Raw genomic sequence first — 26,471 nt, forward strand, 5'->3', positions numbered from 1 at the left:
TTCCACATAAAACATACTGTCCTCATTCCTCACCTGCTTCAACCCATCTTCATTACTGGACATGGCTGGCTATCAAGATACTCCCCTTTTTCTTTTTCCTGTAACCTGTTAAATGTCCTTCCCTAAGGATCCCTACTCCACCTTTTTACAGCTTCTTCCTGACTTGTATCTATTGCAACTGCCCCAATTAATACCTATAGGTTGATGACTCCTAAATCCTTATCTCCTAATATCGAGACCCATATTTCTAGATGCCTACTAGTCATCTCTAGAATGTTCAGCAACTATCTCAAATTTGGTAAGTCAAAAACCTGAATACGAAACTCATTTACTCAAGCCACACTCTTCAATCATCGGATTCTACCTTCAACTCATCACTGTCGTCCAAGGCGACTTCCTTCCACTCTCTTCTGCACCCACCCTCTTCTCCTGCCGCCTCTGGCCTGGTTCAAGCACTCACTGTTTCATCTGAAAAATGGTAACAGGCTCATTGTTTACCACCTCCCTGTATGGCAGGTGCTATGCTAACTACTGAGAATACAAAGGTACATAAAAGAGCCTTGTCCCTCAAAAATCTCTCAGCCCAGTGTGGGAAACAAACCTAAACAGATAATCACAGTACAACACGAAAAGGCATGGTAAAAACAAAGTCCTATAAAAAGCAAAAAAAAAAAAAGGCGGTCCCTGACCCAAAAGGTAATAGTGGGGGAGGAAGGTGTGTCATATGCAAATATACATGTTAACGTTTCTTGGAAGATATGGCTGACACCTGAGTGAACCCCAGAAAGGGGGACCAAGTGGGTTTGGCTGGAGGTGATATTTTGGAAAGTGGGAACAGCATGAGCAAGGCACAGAAGCAAGAAATATCCATGTGGGGGAGAGGGGTAAAGATGTTCGGGGACAAAAAGCAGTCTTCTTTCCTAAGAAAGGTTTTCCTCCCAGCAAGGAGGAGCAAGACATGAAGCTGAAGGATCCAAATAATGGCGGAACTTGCGTGTTAATCAACCAGAACCTTAAAATAACAAGGGACCGTTCTTCAGAGTTGGCTTTAGCTGGATCAGGTCTCTGGAGAAAGGTTCTGAGGCTGGGAAGAAATGAGAAGGTTGCAGTAGTAGCTGAGGTATAAGATACTGCGCATCTAACTAGGGAAGACAGAGGAGGAAATTCAAGAAACACTTAGGATACTCAGGATATAAAAGCTGATGACTGATTAGATGGGCGGAGGGAGAGCTGCCAGTGAGAAATCCAGGACCTCCCTGCTCCTGGTCCCTTCTCTGTCTAATCCTTCCTCTGCCCTAACACCAGCATTACCTTTCTTTAAAAAATTCCCATTGTATCACTACCCTGCTTATTAACATTGGAGAGGACTCCCAATCCTGAGTTCCTAAGCTTTGCACACCAAGCCATTCAAGTGTTTTGTCCAAGAGACCTTCCAAACCTCATCTTTCACCAACAGCAACATCCTATATTCTAGTCACAAGATCGCTAACGGCTCCCTGAATGTAAAGAAATGTACTTAAAAGGAAAAAAAAAGGTTGGTTCTTGTAGAATATAATTATCAAATAAAATTTTATAATGTTATTTCACGGAGACAACAAAACTAACCAAAATCATGTAACTATGTATCTTTTCAACCATGAAGGTTGTCTTCTAGAAACTTATTCTAGAAGACATGATTTAGAAAATCATTTGAAATACAGTGAAATCATTATGTACAAAAATGCTTTGTAGCGCACTATTTATATATTATTTATAACATAGAAAAATAGAACCACCTAAATATTTCATTCCTTTCTTGTACACCCATGGACTGAGCACCCACTACGTACCAGCTACTGCTGCAGGGGTGGGGAACTGCTGTGAACACAGGAGGGAAAAATCCTTATATTCAGAGCACACGCTCTAGCTTAACATTATTGTTATGTAAATTACAGAAGCACCCACAAAACGAGTTCTTACGAAGCCATTAGAAATCAGGTTTACAAAGAAATATTTCAACACTTGGGAAAAAGACAAAATGTTTTATTTTAAAAAGCTGTAGACATTAAAGTTTATAAACTGTCCCAATTTTATTACCTATGAATAGAAATAAAAATGGGAAGCAATGCCGCAAAATTACAGGTCACAAAGCTGTGTGTGTCCCTTTCCCTTTGGCTGATTAGACTGTGACCGTAAACAAGGGCGTGGAACACGCTTGGATTACAGCACATGATGAATAGGCATGATTTTCATTACTGAAAACAGAAAAGCATGAAAGAAAAAACCCCCGCCATTTTTCTGTTTTCAATCTGTGATTAGGAAATTTGCTATATTTACAAGCACTGTTCTAAGCACTGAGTATAATAAATCAAAAAATTCGGTCCTTGTCTTCAGCTCGCAGCCTCTCTCCTTGGCTCGAGCTGGCCTGCTTCTCCCCCGTGTCTTCCCTTCAGCTCCCTTCCGCCCACGCCTGTGCCCAAATTCCGCGTTCTTCTAAGGACACCAACTGTATTAGATTAGGGCCCGCCCCGATGACCTCCTTTTCACGTAGTTACCTCTGTAAAGACCTATTTCCAAACAGGGTCACATTCTGGGGTGCAGGAGGTTAGGGCTTCAACACAAATTTTTTTGAGGGGGCTGGGAGACACAATTCACCCCAAAGCAGTTACCAAAGTTTCCTGTCTCCTGGTAAATTTGTTTTCTGCATAGCTCTTTATCTCACAAATTCTGAAATGCATTTCCATTTACATCTAATTATTTTATAATTTCCCTTATGATCTCTGTTTTTAAGCGTGCAAACATATGGGTCTTTTTATCTTTTTTTTTTTTTTTTTGCTTACTGATATTATATCTAATTATATTTTATTTAGGTCCGATATCACGATCTGCATAATAATGATTTTGGAGAAGTTATTCAGATGCCCTTTGTGGCCTAGAACAAGATAAATTTTAAGAACGATCTGCATTGGCTAGGAACAGAATGCGTATTTTCTGCTGGAGGGAGAATTCTGCATTCATCTATTAGGTGAGGTATAATCATGTCATTAAAATGTTGTATGTTGACTCAGTAGCAACAATGGTGCAGTGGGTTCCAGGACCAGGCAACAGGACTGGACCTGGCAACTCAGGGCTCCACGGCTTTGGGAAACCCAGGACCCGGGTCCCCAAGTCTGCAGGGCCCCAGCAGCCCCTCCTGCTGGCGGCACTGCCTGTCACCCCACACAGCCCCTGTCTCGCACCCTGTAGGTGAACTGCTCAGCCCCTACGATGAGCCCGTGAGCTGGACGGGCCGTGTGAGGCTTTCCGGGAGAGACCCAAGTTTCCTCGGAGAGTACAGCTGGCTAAGAAAACGGATATGCCTAAAAAACGTTGGTATCCAGGAACAGTGGTCAAACTGTGAGAACACTAAAAAGACATCGCTGACCGAGCCCCTCCACTTCTTCCTGGCGTTTGGAGCCATGGAAGCCATTCCCGACCAGGTCTGCGTGTCCCCCGGGGGAGGCCAGTGTGCAGATGCCTGCGGAAAACCCGCTCGCCTCCCTTGTAGCACAGAGGTGGCTGTCCGGGGGCTTTCCCTCCGGAGCCGGGAATTTCTGGACCAAGAAGGCCAGGTCTCGGGTGGCCTCTGTAACTCCCACGTGGGCGCAGAACCGAGTCTATCCTCTTCCTTGCCCCCGCCCACCCGCGGAGCACGACTTCAGTGGCTCTCAGCCACCAGGTGAAGGAGGTGCAGGGGACCCTTCCAAGTACAGCAAGACCTGTGAGCCTGGCTATACCCCTCCTACAGAAACACCAAGCTCTACAGTTACGGTTTCTACTGTGCGCCTTCCAGTGCTACGATCACCAGACATCCCCAAGGATGGCCCAGTCGAGGGCGACGTCCCGTGTGTGCCCACTTCCTATACAGTCCCAGCCTGAAGTGCAACATGTCACCGACGAGACAAAGGGAGGCCACACCATCTTCACCCTGGACAGGAGAGGGAAAAATGCCACCCACTACCTGCTGGCTGTCACCTAGAAACTGACCAGGGTAGCAGCTGCTGCTTCAAACGCCCTGAGAAACGGGCTACTGTGGAAGCAGAGACAGGGTGGTGGGCTCAGCGCTGGAAAAATGTCTTGGCCCCACAATAGCCTATGTAGTCATTCCAGCAGGATTTAAAAAAAAAGAAAATGGTAAGTTTGGTTAAGCCTGGGATGGGGGTGAAAATTTCTTGTATTTTTTTACTTCAAATAAGATTGAAGAGTTTAGGCTACGGCTGGTGTGCTTTAGGGCGTGAATGACTAGACTAGGCCAAACCTGTGTCTACTCCTTGAGTTGATCTTTTCTGGGTTAAAGAGAGCTCTCTTACCCAGAAAACAATTCCAAACCCTGGCTACCTCGCGGCTCCTCAGAGAACTGATCCTCCCTGCTCACAAGGCAGTGAGCCCTTTAAATCTCCTAATAAGGACTTGCACATAGACTAGATCTACGCAGCTCTTGCGGCTCCAAATCCTGCTGCATCCAACCCCCACGCCCTCCCCCGCGGGAGCATCTCCAGAGAGCAACGCTGAGTGAGAGCCTGAGGGTCTGACCAGGTTGTCCAGAGGAATGAAAACAGGAAGTTCTAACAAGGGTTCAAATTCTCACGTACATTCAGTATCTCTTATCAAGTCGTCATTTTCTAGATTTGGAGCAAGAGGACAGTCCTTTCAATGGAAAGTGCCGCTTTGTGCAGGGCCCCAAGTCTGCTGAACCTTCCGGTGTTGCATACCTTCACTATCTCTTTCTGTAGCATGATTTTTTTTTTTTAAAAAGAAGCTTTATTTGCAAAGAACCTGGATTGCCCATGTGAATAAACAATTCTAACACTGGCTAGAATTGCTGTGCTAGTTGCAGAGTGTAAATCCTGACATAATAGTTTAAAACAAAAACTTGGTGGTCTCAACCGGGTAAAGATCTGAGTGACCTCTAATTCTTGGTATAACTAGTTTGGGAGAAACCAGTTTTTACTATTTTAAAAAATCACCCATCATTTTAACACAGTATGGGATAACTATGTCATTAAAAAGTTCCACCTTCCAAATAAACACAAATAAAGTGTAAGTCTTGATTTTGTCTGCTTGACTTGCCAGTTCCTGAAAAGGGGGAGTGAAAGGCTCAGCCTTAACTGCTGAAAGCTCTTGGACTCCCCCGTGCCTTCTAGTCAGGTGTTACTCTATATACTTTAAAGCTATTTGTCAGGTGAACATAAATTCCACAATTATTACAGCTCCTTTTAGAAATTACTTTAAAATATTTATAATTGACTATAACATAAAAAATAAAACAAATGCAGAGTTAAACACATTTATAAAGTGAACATGTAACTAAAATCTGTATCAAGAAATAGAGCACCGCAGCGGCCCTGCCACGGCGCCGTGGCGCTCGTGGCCCGCAACTCCCACAGCCCCGCCGTAGACCAGCGCGTCCTGGCCTTTGTGCCCACGTCAAACCACACGCGTCCCTTCCTATGTTGCCTCCTTCACTCAACATACATAGTCAGGTTCTAGACACAGAACATAAAACGAGTTGGGCAATGGCCTCTCCTTTTCTATTATCTGAGGAACTTTAAATTTACAATTTCTTCATCCTTAAATGATTCACAGAACTTGCAGGTTCAATTACCTCAACCTAGGAGAATTATTTAATGATTTTAAAATAGGTAATACATTTACATGCTTTAACAATCAAAACAGAAATAAAAACGTCCCCACTTAGAAGTGCCACTCCGCGCCTATCTTGTCTAGATGTGCCTGCCCCATTCCCCCCGTCCCTGTAAGAAGGTACTTCATGAAAACACAACTATGAATCATATGTCTACCTCTTTTTAACAAAAGAGGACATACCATACACATTGTCCTGCATCTTGTTTTACTCACTGTACAACATATCCTGGCGATCTGTCCCCAGGGCTCCAGCGAACTTTTCCTTTGTTGCAGCCGCACAGCACCCCACTGTGTGCATGGACCCAGTCATTCAACCTACTGCAGGGTGCTTGCGTTGCGTTTGTCTTATTTTTTACACTCAAACATTTGACCCATTTGTAGTTTGACCTGATACATGGTATGAATTTTAGGACCCACAAAAGGACTTTTCCCATTTGCTTTTCAGTTGTCTTAAGACCATTTATTAAATTTCTCTTTTTTGCACAAATTGGAGATGCTGCCTGTAGCAAATATTAAATTCCTATGTGTGTCTGAGACCATTTCTGAACTTCTTATTCATGTGCCATCTGTTGAGGCTCTGTAACATGTTTTACAATATGGTGGGTCTCTCATTATTCCAGTTTCTAAGAGTTTTTCTGATGATTCTTAATTATTTTGACAAATGAACTTTAGAATCACCCTAATAATTAGTATATGTACTGAACAAAATTACAGGAGGAGGGCTAGACGTACAATTATATTTGAAAACTTTAATACCCTCCTCTCCCAAAAGATTATAAGCAACGAATGTAGAATAAAAATAATTCTCAAATCCACATGGAATGTACATATAAATAGGCCAATTTTATGACCACAAAACAAATTTTAATGAAGCACAAAAGTATTGAAAAATAAGAGTATGCTGTCTGATAAGCTAGAATTTTAATCAATTCTAACTCATCAATTACTCAAAAGGTAGATCTGATAAAGGACTGTTATCCAAAATAAACAAAGAACTCTTAACACTCAGTCGGAAAATGAACCCCTTTAAAAAATGAGCCAAAGATCTTAACAGATACCTTATCAAAGAAGATTTACAGATGGCAAATAAGTTTCTGAAAAGATTCTTAATATCACCAACCATTAGAAAATTGCAACTTAAAACACCCATGAAATACCACTACATACCTGTTAGAATGACCATGTGCAAGGGTAGGAAGTATGTGGGAACTCTGTACTTTCCAATCAATTTTGCTACGAACCTAAAACTGCTTTAAAAAATAAAGTTCATTGTTCTTGCATCTCAGCCACCAATATGCCATCCAGACTGAGGAAGACCAGGACCTTTGGGGTGACGTGAGCCACAGTCACGGCCGCACAAAGGAAGCACTCGGGAGGCCAAGGTAATGCCGGTTGGCATCACCACAGGATCAATTTCAACAAATATCACCCAGGTTACTTTGGGAAAGTTGGTGTGAGGCGTTACCATTTCAACAGGAACCAGAGCTTCTGCCCAACTGTCAACCTTGATAAACGGTGGACCTTGGACAGTGAGCAGACATGGGTAAATGCTGCCAAAAACAGGGCTGCAGCGGCTCCCATCACTGATATGGTGTGACCAGGCTCCCACCACATCCTGGGGTTGGGAAGGCTCCCCAGGCAGCCTGGCACCGTGAAGGTCAAATTCTTCAGCAGAAGAGCCAAGGGAGAAGGCTAAAGGTGCCGGTGGGAGCCTGCGCCCCGGGAGCTTGAAGCCACACGGAGGGAAGTTCTTTAAATGCTCACAAGGGCGTTCACAAAACAAATAAATAAATAATTAAAGCCTATTTAAAAAGCCAGTCAAGGTACCTCGCCAGATTGACAGAATACAAGAGCAAAAACATGAGTGTTTCAAGAGATGCAGAAAAAGCATGTAACAAAAAAGATGCAAAAATTAGCACCTGGTAATAATTAATTTTTTTTAATTCTCAGCAAAGTAGTGACAGAAGACAATTTCTTCAATCAGTATCATACTTAATAGTGAAACACTAAATCCTTTCTTCTGAAGTTCAAGAACAAGGTAAGGATGTCTACCCTTATGACACCTATTCAACACTGTATTAGAGGTCTAAACTAGTGCAGTAAGAAATAAAAGGCATGAAGTCTGAAAAGTGAAGAGGAAACTAAACTGTCCCTATTCTCAAACAGTATGTTTACTTAGAAAAACAAAGTAGCACCTTAAACAACAAAAAACTACTTATAAAATAATAACTTTAGGACATAGTCAAATAAAAAAATCAGTGCTGTATCTACATATTAGCAGCATATGATATAAATATAAAATTGTTTTAAATATCATTTATCATAGCATAAAACATAAAATACGTAGAAATAAATGTAACAAAATGTGACAAGACATTACACTAAAATAACAAAACAATCTTAAGAAAAATTAAAACAGACCTTAAAAAACAAAGACAAATATTATGGACTAACAAGTAGGTTTGCCGTTATTAAGGTGGCAAACCTCCCAAAACTGACTGATAAATTTAATGCAAATTCAATTTCAATACCAACAGGCTTTTATAGAAACTGACACACTAATTCTAAAATTTGTATAATAATGCAAAAGTCCTAGAATAGCTAAAACAAACTACAAAGGAGAACTTACACTCCCACTTCATTGCATACTTTCAACTTTATAGTATGAAGTTATAGGAATCAAGATAATGTGGTATTGGCATTAGGATAGACAAAGGGAACAATGAAACAGAACAGAAAGAGCAGAAATAGATCAACACTTACATAGCCAACTGATGGGTTTTTTTTGACAAAGACACTGAAGTAATTTAGTAGAGGGAAAATAGCATTTTCCACAAATGCTGCTGAAACAACGGATATCCAAATTATAAAAAAGAACCTCAAATCCCTATCTCACATAATAAATGAATTAATTTGCAGTGGATCACCAACCTAAACATAAGAGCCAAAACTATAAAGCTTTAAAAACATAGGTGAGCCCTGACCAGTGTGGTTCAGTTGGTTGGGCATCTTACTGGAAAAGTTAAAGGTCACCAGTTCGATTCCTGGTCAGGTACATGCCTGGGTTGCAAGTTCAATCCTCAGTTGGGGCATGTACAAAGGCAATCAACCAATGTTTCTCTCTCACATTGATGTTTCTCTTATTCTCTTTCACCCGCTACCCTTCTTTCTAAAAATAAATAAATAAAATCTTTTATAAAAATAAAAATAAATAGATGAATATCTCTGTGACCTGAATATAAACAATGATTTCCTGAGGGGGGAGGGGATAATAAACATAACAGAAAAATATTTCATAAAATTATACCAACAAAATTGAAAACTTCTGCTTGTCAAGACATTTTCAAGAAAATTAGCCCTGGCTGGTGTGGCTCAGTGAATTGAGCACTGGCCTGCAAACCAAAGGGTTGCCAGTTTGATTCCCAGGCAGCGCACATGTTTGGTTTGCAGGCCAGGTCGCCAGCATGGGGTGTGCAAGAGGCAACCACACATTGATGTTTCTCTCCCCCTTTCTCCTTCCCTTCCCCTCTGTCTAAAATAACTTTTAAATTAAAAAAAAGAAGAAAATTAATAGGTAAGCCACATAGATTATGAGAAAATATAGACAAAATATATCTGACAAAGGATATTTGTCGATATAAAATATTCATACAACTCAATAAAAATATACCCCAATCTTTAAAAATGAGCAAAATATTTGAACATATACTTCACAAAGGAAGATATAAGAATGGTGAATCATTATGTTGACATATAATATAAATTCAAAAAACAAAGCAATTTAAGACTGAGATTCTATCACACACCCACTAGAAGGGCTAAAATTACAACAAAAACCGTTAGTAATATGGAACTAGTAGAAATGTAAAACAGCACAACCACATTGGAGAAGGTCTGCCAGTTTCCTTTAAACTTAAACATGACCTACCATTTAACACAGCAATTCCATTCCTAGGTATTTATCCAAGGAAAATGAAAACATATTTCCATAAAAATGCTTATAAGTATATTCATACCAGCTTTATTCCTAACAGCCAAAAAAACAAAAACAACCCAAATATTCATCAACAGAATGGATAAATTGTTATATATTAATAAGAGTATAGTATTCAGCAATAAAAAGGAAGTATTAATACATTATTATAAGGATGAAACACACACACACATTGTTCTGAGTGAAAAAAGCCAGACACAAAAGAGTACATCGTAGAATTCCATTTACAGTGTCTACTTGATGGAAATTATGCGGCACTGACAGCGAAGGAAACTTCCTAGAGTGACGTAAATGTTCTGCATCTTGATAAAGGTGAATCCATTTCTCAAAGCTCACTCAATTGTACATAGACAATTAGTGTATTTCAACACATATAAAACTTACCTCAAAAGATGTAAACAAGTAACCAAAAAGAAATTGTGCTCCTAGTGTAGATAGCTTCACTAGTGGAATCTCCCATGCATTTAGAGAAAGAAATACCAATCTAACTCAAATTCTTACAGAAAATTAAGAAAACAGAAACACTTCCCAAATTGTTGTATAAGCTAAGCATATCAGTCACAAATATAAAGAAATTATAAGTCAATTAAAAGCCAATCTTACTCATGCACATAAACAAAACAATCATAGCAAAATAACATATCAAACCCAATTATATATTTAAAGGATGTATCACGAACATTTAGGCTTGTGTAACAAGGCAATATTGGTATACTTAAAAATTAGTATAATTATCCCATTAACCAAATATAGACATTAAATTATATCATCAAAATAGATTTAGAAAAAGCTTTTGATAAAGTTACCTCCTATGCATGATAAAGGCTTGCAACAGAATAAAAGGAAAACTTTCATAACTTAAAGAAGAGTAACACTAACTATATTCTACTTAACAGTAAACATACCATGAAATCACAGAAAGCTGAAACTAAAAGTATGGAATAAGGTGTTTAATGTAAATACTAATACAAAAAAAGCTAGAATCATTCTATTAACATCAGATTAAGAAAAATTTCACTAAAAAAAGTATTTAGAGATAACAAGGATCATTCCATTATGATAAAGGAGTTAATCACCAGGAAGATAAAATAACTCTGTACTTGTCATCAGTGAAAACCGAAAAATAAAAAAATAAAAAAATAAATCCTTTCTCAGGAAATGACAGATGAAGCAGAGAAAACAAAAGGTAAGAATGCAGAAGACTTAAACAAGATTAATGAACCAGACCTAACTGATATTTATAGAACACTGCACAGCAAATTTCAAAGGACTGAAATCACACAGTTTATGTTCTCTGACTGCTCTGGAATTATAACTCAGGAACAGACACAAGTAGAAAACCCTCCAAATATTGAGAAATTGAGCAATAAACTTCTATAGATAAAAATAATAATAATTCAAATTTAAAATCACTTTGTATTTTGAACAAAACAAAAAATGACATTTCAATTATTTCTGCTGTTCTAATTAAAATAACAAAGGACAGTGCACACCTAGGAATAAATCTGCCGAAAGGTGCAGAAGTCCTCACTACTAAATGAAAACTGTAAGACATCAATGAGATAAATTTATGAAGCCCTAAATAAATGCAGGGATATACCATATCCGTAAATTGGCTGACTCAATATTGCTAAGATGTTGATTATTTACAAAATGATTTGGTGCAATCCTAATTAAAGTTCCAACAGATATTGTGGGTATGTGAGTATGGGTTTTTAAGAGTAAGTAGAAACTAAAATACTGATTCTAAAACTATATGAAAACATAAGAGGGAAGAAGTTGGAGTACATATCCTACCAGATAACAATACTTAAAGTAGAATAATTTAAGACAGTGTCATACTGGCACAAGGAGAAACAAATAGACCAGCAAAACAGAAGAGGGTCCAGGAACAAATTCAAAGTTACAATGACACAGGAAGAACAGAAATATCTTGAGGGGAAAATTCCATGTAGCAGTATTTCATTCAAAATTTTAACATATTTTCTGATCAATCATAACAATTACATCAGAAAGTAAATAATATCCCAGTTAAATTTTTTTCAGACTGTAGCAAATAGCTTCCAAAACAATTTAGCAGACCTTCTATTAATTCTTTGTCTCTTACCTCTCCAAAAGCTCCTCGGCCAATCACCTTTAATATTTCAAAGTCTTCTCTATGTAACCGCATCTGTTTCACTTTAGAAGTAAATGGTTTAGCTGAAACAAAAAGCAACACCAATTACTTAATGAAGTATGATGCAAACCAACATAAATAATGGTATTTCTTAAACAATAAAAATTCAAGTTATGATTAAGAATAAAGCCAAACTATATGATAATTTAATGAAACTATATTGAGAATAAATTTAATGACCATAAGAAGACAATATATTCCCTTCATTTCTTATATATGAATTACATTTTGGTGAAGAAAATATCTTCAAACACCAAATAACATATGAAATAATGCAAAATAACAAATGAGACCAATTTACTCTCATGTTCAACATTCTGTGTTATTCTAACTCTCAACGCTAGATATGTATTTTAATGCAGAAGTCCAAGAAGTAAAAGCAAATCTCATGGCACCAGAGAGAGCTTCCGCAATTCCTACCAAATAAAGTAGTAATTCTTTCACACTCACTCATTCATCTACCCTTGTAAGATGCCGTGAGCAGGAGTCCACATGCTGCAAAGCACGGTGGCAGTCACTGGAGAGACAAGGCAGGCATTTCATAGAGAGGACACCACCAATGGCCCATATACATATCAGAAGACACCCAACCTTTCTAGTCATCACAGAAATGCACCTAAAGCCACAATGACACACAACTCCACACCCGTCTAACTGGCTAAAGTTGTCAGGTCAATAATACCAAGTGTTGACAAGAATATCTCGTCAACTGCTACTGAGAATGTAAATTAATACAACCACTTTATTAAAGTTTGCCATTTACCCATTTCACTTGAATGTGTGCATATCCTACATCCCAGAGATTCCAATCTTAGATATATAGCAGTATCTAGAGAAATTCTTATATATGGGAACTGGAAGACATGTGTTATTCAATATTATCCATAATCATGAAAACCTGGAAATAAATCTCCATTTAATGAAGATGAATAAATAAACTCTGGTTCAGTCATACCATCAACATGGATAAATCTAAAAAAAATACTTGGAAAAGAAGTCACATGAAATGTACACTATGATTTCATTCATGTAAAGCTTAAAACAAGCAAAAATAAACAACAGTTTATAGGAATATTTACAAAGATGATAAAACTATAAAGAAAAGCATACGAATTTCATGGTTGTGATGTATTCTTGAGAAAAAGGAGACACAGACACACAGGAGTTTCTAAGATTCTGTTAATTTCTTACACTGGATCAAATGGTACAGAAATGTTCATTTTATCATCCTTTGAACCGTACAGAAAAGGTGTTTTTTTTTAAAGATTTTATTTATTTATTTTTACAGAGAAGGGAAGGGGAGGAGAAAGGGAGAGAAACATCAATGTGCGCGCGCCCCCTACTGGGGACCTGGCCCAAAACCCAGGCATGTGCCCTGACTGGGAATTGACTGGTGACCCTTTGGTTCCCAGGCTGGCGTTCAATCCGCTGAGCCGCTCCACCCAGGGCTGTACAGAAAAGCTTCATGCACTTTTTATATACATAAATTCACAATAAAAAAAAATTTAATGAAAAATTTAAAACCCGTTTAACATGAATGAATCTATATTCATTTTAATAAAAATGATTAGCTCAAAATTTTATTTGGCCAAAATCTTTTCACAACTTAATATTCTTTCAAATCTGAGAAACTATGGATGTTCTTAACTAAACCTGAGAATATAACTTGAATTTCAGTGATCAAGTTAGATGAAAATAATTGGTCAGGAAAAAAATGAATTGTGAACAAATTCATTCTTATATACTAAAATATAAGAGAAACCATTATTAGTATTATTATTCACCAAAAAAAGAGTTCTTTGAAGACATGTTCCTGAGAAGAGTAAGTGAATGGTTATTTTTATTATTCTTAATGATTATAGGTCCTTCAACCTACTACACCACATGAGCAACTTGATCCCAAGAAAAATTGCAATCTTACTGATAATTTAGTTCAAAACCGTTTTCTAGAAACATATTTTTAAGAAGCACTGCTCAAGCGTTTCTCGCCATTCTACTAGTCTACTTGCTATATCGGGACATACCTGTGGGTGGCCGCTCACTCTTCCGATAGCAACTAATCTAATCTGACATCACTATCAACTCACAGGATCCACCTCTAAGAAAGAATCTAAAACAGGCCAAAGGGTGTAACTGAAGCAGATCTCATTAAGTGCCTCTATCAACTTAACTCAATCTTTGCCTCCCTTATCTATCTTCAAAACAACCACAAAATGCATCTGATTCCTTGGATTAGTTACTCATTATCTGCCCAGAGGTTACTGAGATATTGAAATGAGCAGGCAAAGGTCTTAAAACAACTATTACAGATATGCTCAGGGTTCCCAACGAATGAATAAAAAGGAAATCTCAGCACAGAAAGAGAATCACTCAATCATCTATTTTTATCTTTTAAAGAACCAAATGGAAATTCTAGAATTGGATGTGCTTCAGAGCAAAATGAAAAGGAGAAAAAAAAAGATAAGAGCTTATGAACTTGAAAATATATCTATAAACAATTCAAAGAAAAAAAACCTTAGGAATGGACAGTGTCAGGCACCTATGAGACAACATCAAAGAGTCATTAGAATCCCAAAAGGAAAGGACAGAGAAAATGGGGCAATGGGGCAGAACATCTTTCAAGAAATAAGGACTAAAAAAATCCAAATTTGGTAAACAACAAAGTTACAGATTCAAGAAAATCATTCAGTCTCAAGAAGGAAAAAACTAAGAAGATCTCACCTACGTACATTTTTTTCTAAGCCAAAAAAAAAAAAAAAAAGATTTACTTTAAGTCTTTTATATCCTTCCATGATAATATACTTCTGTCACAATCCATTGTTAAATAATAAATATTGATTTTGGGGACCTGATTGCCAACACAATCAGGTAGTCAACTGGTCCTGCTTCTTCAGAAATATATTTAAAATATTACCAACCATTCTACTAAACTGCTGTAAGCAAATACTAACTTCAAAAGGTAACTTGGGAAAATAGTATCAAATAAGTCTGTTAAAATAAATATTTAAAAATCTATCTTATACCCCTAACAAATAAAATAATTCCTTTCTGTGAAAGTGAATTCGTCTACTTCATGTTTTTATAATTACTAAGTCTATCCTATTTGTTTTACTAGGGCAAAACTCCTCATGCATGAATTTTAGGGGAAAAACAATAAAGAAAGGGGGAAGCTATAACATCACTGGAATGTTTAAAGGAAGAACAGGGGTACACAACTGTACAATTTTTTAAAAAAGCCTTAAGTACTTCATCCCTAAACCAAATAGTACGGTATAAATCTTACTTTGTCCTGACAAATGTAACTTCCACTTTTTCCACTTAGAGAAGCTATGTCCAACACTGGGATTCCAGGCTGACTTTGTGAGTTCTGTCCTGTCTGGTCTAAGTAAGCCCAATAATATCTCCGGATCTAGCTTTCCATGTATCTCTTTCTCTCTTTCACTTGCTTCTGTTTTCCTGGCCATGAGATAAAAATCAGGTGAGCCTGTGGCAAATATTTTTATCAATTAATATGAAATTTTAGGATATTTTTGTGGGCAAGTCCCGGAGAAAATCAATCATAAGGAATCATGTATTTCCAATAAATTATCAAATAATGACACAAGTAACCTAAAGGTGGGCCAACAGTTTAAAAGTATAAATTTACTTGAAAAATATTTCAATTTCCCAAACTCAAGGCCATCTTACTATGATATCTAATTTTTCCAGAGTCATTTTCGTTGGTAATGCAGCAAATGAGTAAAACAATTCCACATAAAATTCTCTACTTTTACACAATAGTTTTAGACTTTCTATTTCTGTTAAAAAAAACAACAGAAAAACTCTTTAAATACTTCAACACTCAAACCATTCTAATATAAATTAGAATGAAGAGGTGAGGGGATTACGAAGCACAAACAGGTAGTCGTTACAGAAGAGCCATGGGGATGTAAAGCACAGTACAGGAAATGGAGCAGCCAAAGAACGGAGACACATGACCCATGGACAGGAGCAACGGTGTGGGGATTGCTGGGGGGGGTACTGGGGGGAGGGGGCAAGGGGATAAAAATTGGGACAACGATAATAACATGATCAATAAAATAGAATTTTAAAAAGAAAAATCCATTAAAATTACTCTGAAATGACATTCCTCACCTATAATAACTACAAAATTCAACCGCTTTATATTACGCTTCCCTGCTGAGGCTGTGGACACAGTCTGATAGTGCTGGTCACAATGCAAAAAGGCGACAGTTCTACAGACAGGAGCTTGGCCATCTCTGACAAAACTACATAGGCATCGTCACTTTGATTCGGCTATTTCACTCTTAGGAATTTACATTGAAGATAAACTTCCAACAGTATAAAATACAATGCGTTTTTATTTATAACAGCAAATTATTAAAAAACAATCTAAATGCCAAAACATGCAGAAATGTCCTTCAATAAATTATGACACAAACACATAATGGAATACCATGTAACCACTGCTTTTAAAAGGACAGAAAAGAATAAGATCCCTATAAACTGAATGATAATGGAATGATTCCCAAAACATATTAAGGAAAAAAGTAAAAAGTAATATATAAAGTATACTACACACTTAAAAAATATGTATGAACATATTTTTACATATCTCCTTACTTTTAGGGAGATAAGAAGTAATGGAGACATTTAACTGAGTATACTGTTTTTGGTATAATTTTGACCTTCAAATGAATGATACAATCACAAATAGAATTTAAAAAAAAAACCAACAAAACTAAGTAACCTCTGAAGGAAGTACCTTGAACATATGTCCTCAGCCTAACAACAAAAAGAATACAAAGAAACTTGAACTCTACTTAGATGTGCTGTTTGAAATGTTAAGTAGCAATTCTGAAACTATTTTGCATTTTGAGTGTATTGTAGTTAATTAAACAAATGAATAGCTGTTGTTGGGAGCCTGGGTTCCCAATGTAAAATGATACAAATAGGAGGGAAAGAGTCCTCTGGTGTTAAGTTAGAACAGGTACACAGTATCAATATAAACTAATGGTCACTCTCTCACACACACACACACACACCCCTGCCCTCCGCCCCCCCCCCCCCCCCCGGCCATAATAAACTGAAGGCACTGAGCACAACATAAGTATCTCAGCAGCAATGAGAACAAACTAGCCAGATACTGCTTTCTGTTTACCAGTTTTCACAAAAAAGAAACTAGGTTGCTGGGAGTAAAGGCTAATGTGATCGACATATCACAGATGTTGAACAAAATGACATTATGCGCCTCCTGGCATGATGCAGTGAGAATACACAGAATATTACTTTATGACAACACGCCTGCCGAAAATGAGAAACCAGAATCTAATCACAAAGAAATAATCAGACAAGCTCAAACTCAAAAACAATTTAGAACACAACTGACCTGTGGACTGACAGATTTTAAGAGGTGACAAGGACATTAGAAGACAAAGAAAGTCAGAAAAACTACTCTAGATGAAGAGGCTAAAGAGACACTACCACTAAATTCACTGTATAATAATAGATTGGCCCTTGTATCCAAAAATAAAAAAATAAGCAGTGCTGTGGAGAATATTATTGGGGCAAGTGGGGGAATTTCAGTATTAAACGTGTATTATATATTACTGCATCAGGGTTAAACGCGCTACGTGATAACAGGTCTACAAAGGCATCCCAGAGAATGCCTTTCCTCTGAGAAGGCGGACGCTGACACAGGCATCATCCTCTCCCTCGTCCACAGGGACTTGCTCAGAGACTCTAGCAAACGTCTGAACCAGACAGGACCAACCCTATACACGGACTAAGCTTTTTCCTATAAATACTGTACACACCTAAGTTTAATTTATAAATCAGGCACAGTAAAAGAGGACTAATAACCAATAATAAAGAATAATTATACCAATGTACTGTAATAAAAGTTATATAAATGTGGTCTCTCAAAATGTATTATTGTACTGTACTCACCCTTCCTGTCATAATGCGAGATGATAAAATGCCTTAATTTGAGAACTTTCACCTTTTCCCTTACAGGAAGCCCTTTACGGCTTCTCTGGCCTGTCTGAACTGCCAGCATCTCTACTCGTGCTCTGTGGGCGGTTAGTAGATAGAATGAGGGAGACTTGAGCACCTGCACTGTAACCTCCACGGTCAACCCGACGGTGCCGCAGACGTGAGCGGCACATGCTGCGCACAGAGCACGAATATGCGGGATAAAGAAACAGTTCACATCCCGGGAGGGACAGAGCAAGATGTCATCACACTATCAGAACAGCGCACAGTTCAAAACTTCTAAACTGTTTATTCCTGGAACTTTCCACTTAATATTTCAGGCTGCAGCTGACCACAGGTAATTGAATTTACAGAAAGCAAAACCACAGAAAGTGATACCGTAGATAAGGGAGGTTACTGTACTTACAGGAAACCTGTGAAGAAACATTCCTTGAGCCCTGACAGGTGTGGCTAAATTAGCTGGGTGTCGTCCTGCAAAGGGAAGGGCTGCCAGTTTGATCACGGTCAGGGCCCGTGACAGGTTGCTGGTTTGCTCTGAGGTGGCTCGTGCACAAGGGGCAGCTGGTCCATGTTTCTCACATCGATTTTTCTCTCCCTCTCCTTCTCCCTCCCTTCCCCTCTCTCCAAAAGTAAATAAATAAAATCTTTTTTTAAAAAATGTTCCTTCATTTCCTCTAGGTTGTTTATCAATTATACTTATAACAAGTTTGACAACACACTAAAATAGAATGAAGGAAAAAAAAATGACCATCTCAACTGGTGTAGAAAAAGCATCTGAAAAAATAACCCCCTCCCTTTTAAAAACACCTTAATGATTAAAAAAAATTAATAAACTACTAATAGAAGGGAACTTCCCAAACAGAATAAAGGCCATGTGTGAAAATCCCACAGCTCTCAGCACACGCAGCGGGGAAAGGCTGAAAACAGTTACCCTGACATTAGCAACAAGACAGCGATGCCCACTTTCACCATTTCTAGTCAAATTAATACCGGAAGTTCTAGCCAGAGCAATTAGGTAAGAAAGAGAAAGAAAAGTCATCCAATTGGAAAGAAAGAAGGTAAACGATCTCTTTGCAGATGACACAATCTTACGAGTAGAAAGCTCTAAAGAATATGAAAAAAGATTTAGAGCTAATAAATGAATTCAGCAACATTGCAGGATATAAAATCAACAAATGAAAATCAGTTGTATTTTTAATTTTCCTACATGATTGGATCCATTTACACGACACAGGCAAACCTACAGAGACGAAGTTGCCGCCTGGAGCTGGGGGTGGGGGGAACGTGCAGTGACTGCCAACAGGCGTGGAGTTTCTTCCGGGGCCGATGAAACTTCCAAAATTGAGTTGTCATGGGGGCGGCACAACTCATGAATACGCTAAAGACCGGACACTATACACTGAACGGGTGGCTTGTATGGTACACTAATTATATTCCAATAAACCTGCTTTTCAAAAACATGGTTATAAATCCATACACTTGCAATGAACTATCTAAAAGGAATTTTATAAAAACCCATTTGAAATAGCATCAAAAGAATAAAATAGAAACAAATTTAAAGGGATGAAAGACTTATACACTAAAAACTACAAATAGTGCTAAAAGAGTAAAGAAGACCTAAATAAATGGAAAGATATCGCATATTCGTAATTAAAGACTCAGTATTGCTAGGGTGACAGCGTCACCTGCAGTGCGCTCCAAACTCGCCGCGGTCCCGATCTCATCTACAAAGTCAATGCAAGCACGACAGAAACACCAAGCGTCTCTTCTACGTAAACGGAAAACCCCATGCTAAAATTCATACGGAGTCCCAATGGACCCTGAATAGCCAGAACAACTTTGAAAAAAAAAAGAAGAAGAAAGTTGAAGGCCTCACATGTTCTCATTTCAAAAGTAACAACAAAGCTACAGTAATTCCAAACAGCATGGCTCTGGCGCAAGCAGATGCATACAGACTAAGAGATCAAAATAGACACCCAGAAATAAGCCTTCACACACATGGGCAAACATTTCTCCAAAGATGTAAAAATGGATAATAAGCACATGAAAAGATACTGAACACCACCAATAATTAGGGAAATGCAAACCGAACCCACAATAAGCTATCATTTTATACCCTCATGATATCTATAATAAAAAATAAATTAACAATTTTTTTTTTTAACAGAAAATAAGAAGTGTTCACAAGGATGTAGAGAAGCTGGAACCATCATACCCTGCTGGTGGGAATGCAAAATGGTATAGCTGCTTTGGAAAACAGTTTGGCAGTTCCTCCAAAAGCTAAATGTACATTCACCTTATGACCCAGCAATTTCATTCCTAGATAAATACCTAGAGGAACTGAAAAAAAGAGATTCAAACAAATCCTTGTACACCAGTGTTTGTGACAGCATTATACACAATAGCCAGAGGCTGGAAATAACCTAAATGTCCATCATCAATAAATGAATAAACCAAATATGGTATATACATGTAATGACAACATTCAACCTTAAAAATAAAGTTTGACGCATGCTCCTACATGGAAGAATTTTGAAGACATTATGCTAAATGCAATAAGCCAGACATAAATAAACAATGTATAACTCAGTTTATACAAAATACAGAGGTAAACAACAGTAGGTTTACAGTTGTTCATATGGAAAAAGACATGCAGGTTATAATTATTACAATAGCTTTATTAACTCTGTGTTTTGCATACTCACAACTGTAAAGCCACTTTTGCCCACCCTGTGTAATAGGCAAATTCACAGAAATAGAAAGTAGATTACAAGTTACCTGGGGCAGGAAAAAGGGGGGAGGGGCGATAGAGTTATTGCTTAATGGTATAGAATGTCTCTTTGGGGGTGATAAAAAAAGTTTTGGAAATGGTGGTGGTTGCACAATTTGTGGATTAATTAATGTTACTCAATTGAATACATAAAAGTAGTTAAAATGGCAAATTTTATATTACTTTACCACAATTTAAAAAAATATACAATGTGATAAATCAAAACCATTGTACACTTCAAATGAGTAAATTGGTAAGTGAACAGTATCACAATAATGCTTTTTATTTTAAAGAAGAAATCTTAAAAAAACACAAGTTTGACAAAGCATGCTGGTACTTACAAGCCTGGTAAGAACTGAAAATGGAAGTCTAACTATAATTTGATTTCTACTATATTACAGGATCCAAAACAAAGTTGTCATTAACCTGTAATTAAGTTCCTTCTAAGGCCCAATCAGAAGTCCAGCAAGAAGCAATAATATGCCCCTATACCCCTAGAGAGGGATATATTGTTATCTTGCCATATTATGATATTCAAATAGTATAAAGAAAATGAACCAAAACAAAGCTAGTTTAAAAGCCGCCCTAATACATTATTAGAGCTGAGAGTTCAGAAATTCAATGAAATTATGAAATAGAACCAGGCATTTCACAATTTCAATTATTACTTGAATATTTTCAATTTCTATATTGCATTTGGAAAAACTGATTCAACTTATTACTGTCAGTTCATTGGCAATATTTAACAAAAATCCTTTATACATAGACACATAAAAAAGTCATGAAATCGATCCACCAAAAAGGCCATTGCAAGCACTTGGTGTGATTAAAATAACTTTGGATAAATGAGACAAATTGCAAAAAATTTATATTCATTACAAGGATTGAAAAAGGTTTTATGATCACTACATTATTGCCCTTGACAAAAATCAAGGCCCTGTGAGGGACCGATTTTGGTCTGCCGTGCTGCTAGACAACTGCTATATTCAGTGCCACTTCACGAGGCACTGCACCATCTGATGACAACAAGGTCTCGACCTTCTCTGCTGCAGCAGTTCCGTGCTGCCACGGTGGCCCCTGCTTCCTGAGCTATCTGCCACACCGCTGCCCTCGAGTCTCTGAAAACCTCCTCACTCGCTGGAAAACTGACCAAGCTGTGAAAAAGGAACAAATTAAAACTGAACTCAGAGTTACTCTCTGCAGTAAGTCAGAGTATCACTATGCCTCAGCTCGTACAGCAACAAAGAAATAATTGTTCTGTGTAAATTCTGACAACCTGTCCCAAATCCTCTCACCCTCACAATCATTATGTACAATCATTATGTTAAGTACTATTATTACCATTTTACCAAAAAAAAAGTTTCAGACGGTAAAATCAATTGAAGATTGCATTGCTAACAAGTGGCACAGAATTCAAACTCTGCTCTGTCTGGCTCCAAAGCCTTTCCAACATAATGTGCTGCCTCCTTCTTCCCAGAAGTTTTTTTTTGCGGGGGGGGGGGGGGGGCGGGGGGGGGGAAGGTGCTGAAATTAAGAGAATCATATATAAAATAATTCTAGGATTTAAAAAATGATCTCTTTGCAGCTTGAAAGAAGAAAGCAAATTTCTATCTGAGCTCCTAGCACGCTGCCTGGTTCACTGCACACTGTCGAATGCACAGATAAATGAAGGAATGATCCTAAAAGACAAAGAAGTCAAGGTTCCGAAATGAAACGCCAGAAGTACCTTGCAACATCCACATTTTTCCGAGCTGAATGTAACCGAAGATCTAAATGTGGAGTCTCATGCAGTCCATCCCTCCAGCCTCCCTACTCCCACAGCTGCTGTCCGGGTCTGGCAGGACCACAGACTGCTGGTTGCAAACCACTGATGACAGCTACCATGGCTTAAGAAAGGAACCAAGCGAGATGTTCCAACAGAGAAAGAGTGGATGGAGGAGACCAATGGGTGAATTTGAAAGCCTAAAAGCACAGAGAGGCCTAGGACAGAGCAGGGAGTCCTGGAGCAAGAGATTTAACCTTCCCTTCACTTCCAGTTCGCTTCCTCCCTTTCTCTCCAATTTCCCCAGTGGGTGTGCATCCTTCCAGTTTGCCTCCACCTTACACTTTGTATTGCATGTCCTCCTACTATGGACGCTGATGCTATTCTGCAGCGGAGTAACAGGAGAGTCAGGGACCGGCGCTAAGGCCGGGCAAGAGGAATTCATGCAGAGGGTAGGTGCGGGAGAGGGAGGAAGGAGCAGGGACAAGAGTAACTACCAGAACCCCACTAAAGTATTTACTTATTAGTTATATCAGGTTCTGTGTCTGTATTTTCAAATACAATATACAGTGCGCTTTTAAATATATAGTGAAATATACTGTGACCACACATTTGTACAAAGAACAAAATTGTAAGTGGTATATTTCTGAGGTTTTTGTTGACAACAGATAGTTGACAGTGTGTAAAATTATCCTATTCACTTTTAAATACCAAAAATTGTATGTTTGACAGAGTAGGCATTTATTTTTAATAATTGAGTTATTGTGGAATTCAAAGTGGTCCATATGTGTATATCATTTTGGCGACTTAGTAAGCAGAGTCAACAGAGCCACACACATAGAACCGTGCAACACACACACACACACACACACACACAGAAATGCTTAATAAAATAAACAAGAAATTTTAAAGATGTAAATTATTAACTGTAAATTTAAACCAAATTACAGTATATGTCATCACAGAAAATATCACCTGGTAAAAATAAGTAGCCTTTTAAACCAACACATATGCAATTCACCTATATAGATGCTGCCAGCTAAGATATGATAAATGTCTTTTAATGAATATCTATACCAAGCTGATAGGCAGTTCCAAGCAAAAGAGATAGTACAAAGAACCCTGAACCATTCATACAAATAGTATCTACTCAGAATCTACCATGTGCCAGACCCTGGCTAGCTAGTATTATTTACTCAAATATTTTAAAACTGCAAAACTGTAGTTAAAATATCTCATCTCTTTGAAGCTATATTTTTTTAAAGACTGCAATTTTTTTTTAAAAATTCCAATATATTTGAGATAAACAGCTGTTTCTAAAGTTAGCTGTAAGACAAAATTCAGAAAAGCATGAAAATTTTTAAAAACACAGGTAATAGATATGTGTACATCTATTCCTATCAGATATCAAAACATTACTTAAAGTTATTATAAAGAAAAGAGTGTGGTATTGGAAAAGAGACAGATTAACACAGAGGTTGGTAAATCTTTCTGTAGAAGCCACAGTAATATTCTAGGCTTTGTATCATGAAAGTAAATAACAATATATAAACAAATGGACAGGGCTATGTTCCAATAAATCTTTATTTACAATAACTTGCAGTGAGACAGATTTGTCCAATATGTCCAAGTATGTTAAACCCTAGATTTCTATATAAATTTATTACTATATAAATTTATTTCCACTCAGCAGCTGGTGAGAATGCCATTATAAAATGGTGTTTATGAACTATTCCATATGTTTAAAATATGATAAAAGTGAAAAAAGTTTGGCTACTTATATTTTTTCAAAAAGAGCACTTCCACTCAATTAGATTTTAGGGAAGAAAAAAGTTTAACAAAATGATTCTAAAGTCATCTGTAAGAATAAATGTAGGAGAATGGCCAAGAAAACATTTTAAAAGAAATATAAAGGATCTTGCCTTACAGGACATTAACATGTGCTTTAAAAGTATCAGTTCAAATATAGGTAGGTTGTCTAAAAAACAATCTATGTATACCTAAGTGTAATAGAATAGAATATTTTTATGTTCAAGGGATGAAGAAGAGCTTTTGTAATCAGGATGCAAAAAGCAAAACCCCGAAAGAAAAAGACAGAAGGGTTTAACAAATTTTTAAAGTTCTATTTTTTAAAATACTGTACTAAAGTTTCAAATAAACTACAAACAGGGAAAATATTTGTAAACTATAATGGTCAAATGGTTTCTATCCCTAAAGTTCAAGGAGCTCTTGCAATGTAGCTAGAAAAAGCACTATAACAGAAATGGGGCAAGTGCATAGATAATTTTTAAATATAAAATGATTTAAAACACATTTAAAGCTCTGGCTAGTGTGGCTTTGTGGATTGAGTACCAGCCTGTGACCCAAAGAGTCGCCAGTTCAATTCCCAGCCAGGGCACATGCCGGGGTTGTGTGAGAGGCAACCACACACTGATGCTTCTCTCCTCTTTCTCCCTACTTTCCCCTCTCTCTAAAAATAAATAAAATAAAACACATTTAAAAAGCTTTATATCAAGTATACCAAGAAATTAAGAGTTCTGTCTTCACAGTCAGAAAAACCTGAGTTCCAAACCTGGTCATACTTGAATCGTTTATGTAATGTAGGATAAATTGCTAAATCTATCTAATTCTCAGTTTCTTTATGGAGACAAAACTATTTATTAACTCAAAGTTACTGCTGAGATAAGTACTTTAGAAGGAGATGAGATGAGAGCTTCAAAAAAAGGGCAAGAACTAGTTATAAGATAATTGATAAAAATGGGGAGGAGTTCAACCTAAAATGAAAAAAAAAAGATGAACAGTGGAGACTTCAGAATAATGTCCTAGCCTGCAAAAGGGTGTGGCTGTGAGACAGACAGGGGCACACGCACATCTGTCCGTGGTCCTGAACCTCCACTGACCATGGGGCGCAGTTCATTCGCATCATGGATCACTGAGAGCACTTCTCAAAGTTTCCCAGGAATTCCCATGGAGGTAAGTGTAATGCAGAACAAGGGAAAAGGCATAATGACCCAAAGCTTTTGAAAGCGCATAGCCATGGAGAGATGACCATCTGGGTGGGGGAACCTGCCTTGACAGGTTTCAAATATATACATTTATAGAAAAAAGGGAGGGGGAGGAGAGGGAGAATGGGAAAGAAGAAAATGAAGAGGAGAAGGGGGAGGGGAAGAGGAAGAGATTTCCCCCACTGTGAATTTGTGACTAAAGTGTTATAGGAAGTCTATGGAATTAGGTACCCTTGGGTTTGTAGCAGTTTGTTTTTCTTATAAAAATCATTAATATATGGTAATGAAAGGCAATAATATATGGTGCAAGGGGGTATAAAGAGTAAGAGAGAGGAACCCAATGGCCAAAGAACTATTAAAATTCCCCCCCACACACTTCTCAACAGCTATGATTTAGACAGCGATATCTGATCCAAGTTCAACCTCCCAATGAAAAGAAATGGAGACCAGAGGTCACAAAAAAGGACCCTTGGGAGAAAGATAAAGTAACTTACACTTGGATAACTAACATGTGGAATTTTCAATTGGCTCACCTCCAAAGGAAGAGAAATAGAGTGTATGTCATCCAAACAAGTAGAAGGGAAAACTGATTCAGAAAAATATACTGAATTAATCCTAAAGATATTAGAAACATATGGAAAAATAAATATTTTAAAAGTTAAAAAATAGATTAAAAAATGGTAGAAGTAAATCCACATAAATCTCTATTTACAATAAATGTAAATGGCCTGCACACTACAGAGAAAATACAAAGATTTCACACTGAGGGACAAAAATCCATTTATACACTTTTCAAAAAAAATCCAAACACAAATACAGAATGAATGAAAATAAAAGAATAGAAAGGATACACCAGACAACCAAAATAAAGCTGCAATTTTAATAATGAAAGAAAAAGTGGGGAACTCAAAGGCAAAAATCCTCACCAGAAGATGACTGTCATTCCATAAAAACAGCAATTCATCAGGAAAGTTCTACACAGTACCCACTTACTTAACCTGGCCTTGAAGTATATAATGGGCAAAAACTGACACCACTATATGGAAAAAAATGGCAAATATCTTGTCAAAATAAGTAACTTTAAAACACATTTTGAGTCATTGATA

The 26,471-nt window shown here is 37.5% G+C and overlaps 1 protein-coding gene across 7 annotated transcripts in view; it reads right to left on the minus strand.

Annotated features, from left to right (window-relative positions):
- The window catches only part of CDC42BPA (CDC42 binding protein kinase alpha), a 168,915-nt gene that overhangs the window by 126,487 nt on the left and 15,957 nt on the right, over window positions 1-26,471 (minus strand). For all 7 annotated transcript variants that reach the window (XM_054576675.1, XM_054576674.1, XM_054576669.1 and 4 more), the window contains one exon: window positions 11,766-11,857. In XM_054576675.1, the coding sequence (XP_054432650.1) occupies window positions 11,766-11,857 (92 nt within the window). The remainder of the gene's footprint in view (window positions 1-11,765; window positions 11,858-26,471) is intronic.

Source organism: Pteronotus mesoamericanus, unplaced genomic scaffold, assembly GCF_021234165.1.
Source record: "Pteronotus mesoamericanus isolate MK-2021 breed Mesoamerican mustached bat unplaced genomic scaffold, CSHL_Meso_final contig_347, whole genome shotgun sequence".
NCBI classification, from domain to species: domain Eukaryota; kingdom Metazoa; phylum Chordata; class Mammalia; order Chiroptera; family Mormoopidae; genus Pteronotus; species Pteronotus mesoamericanus.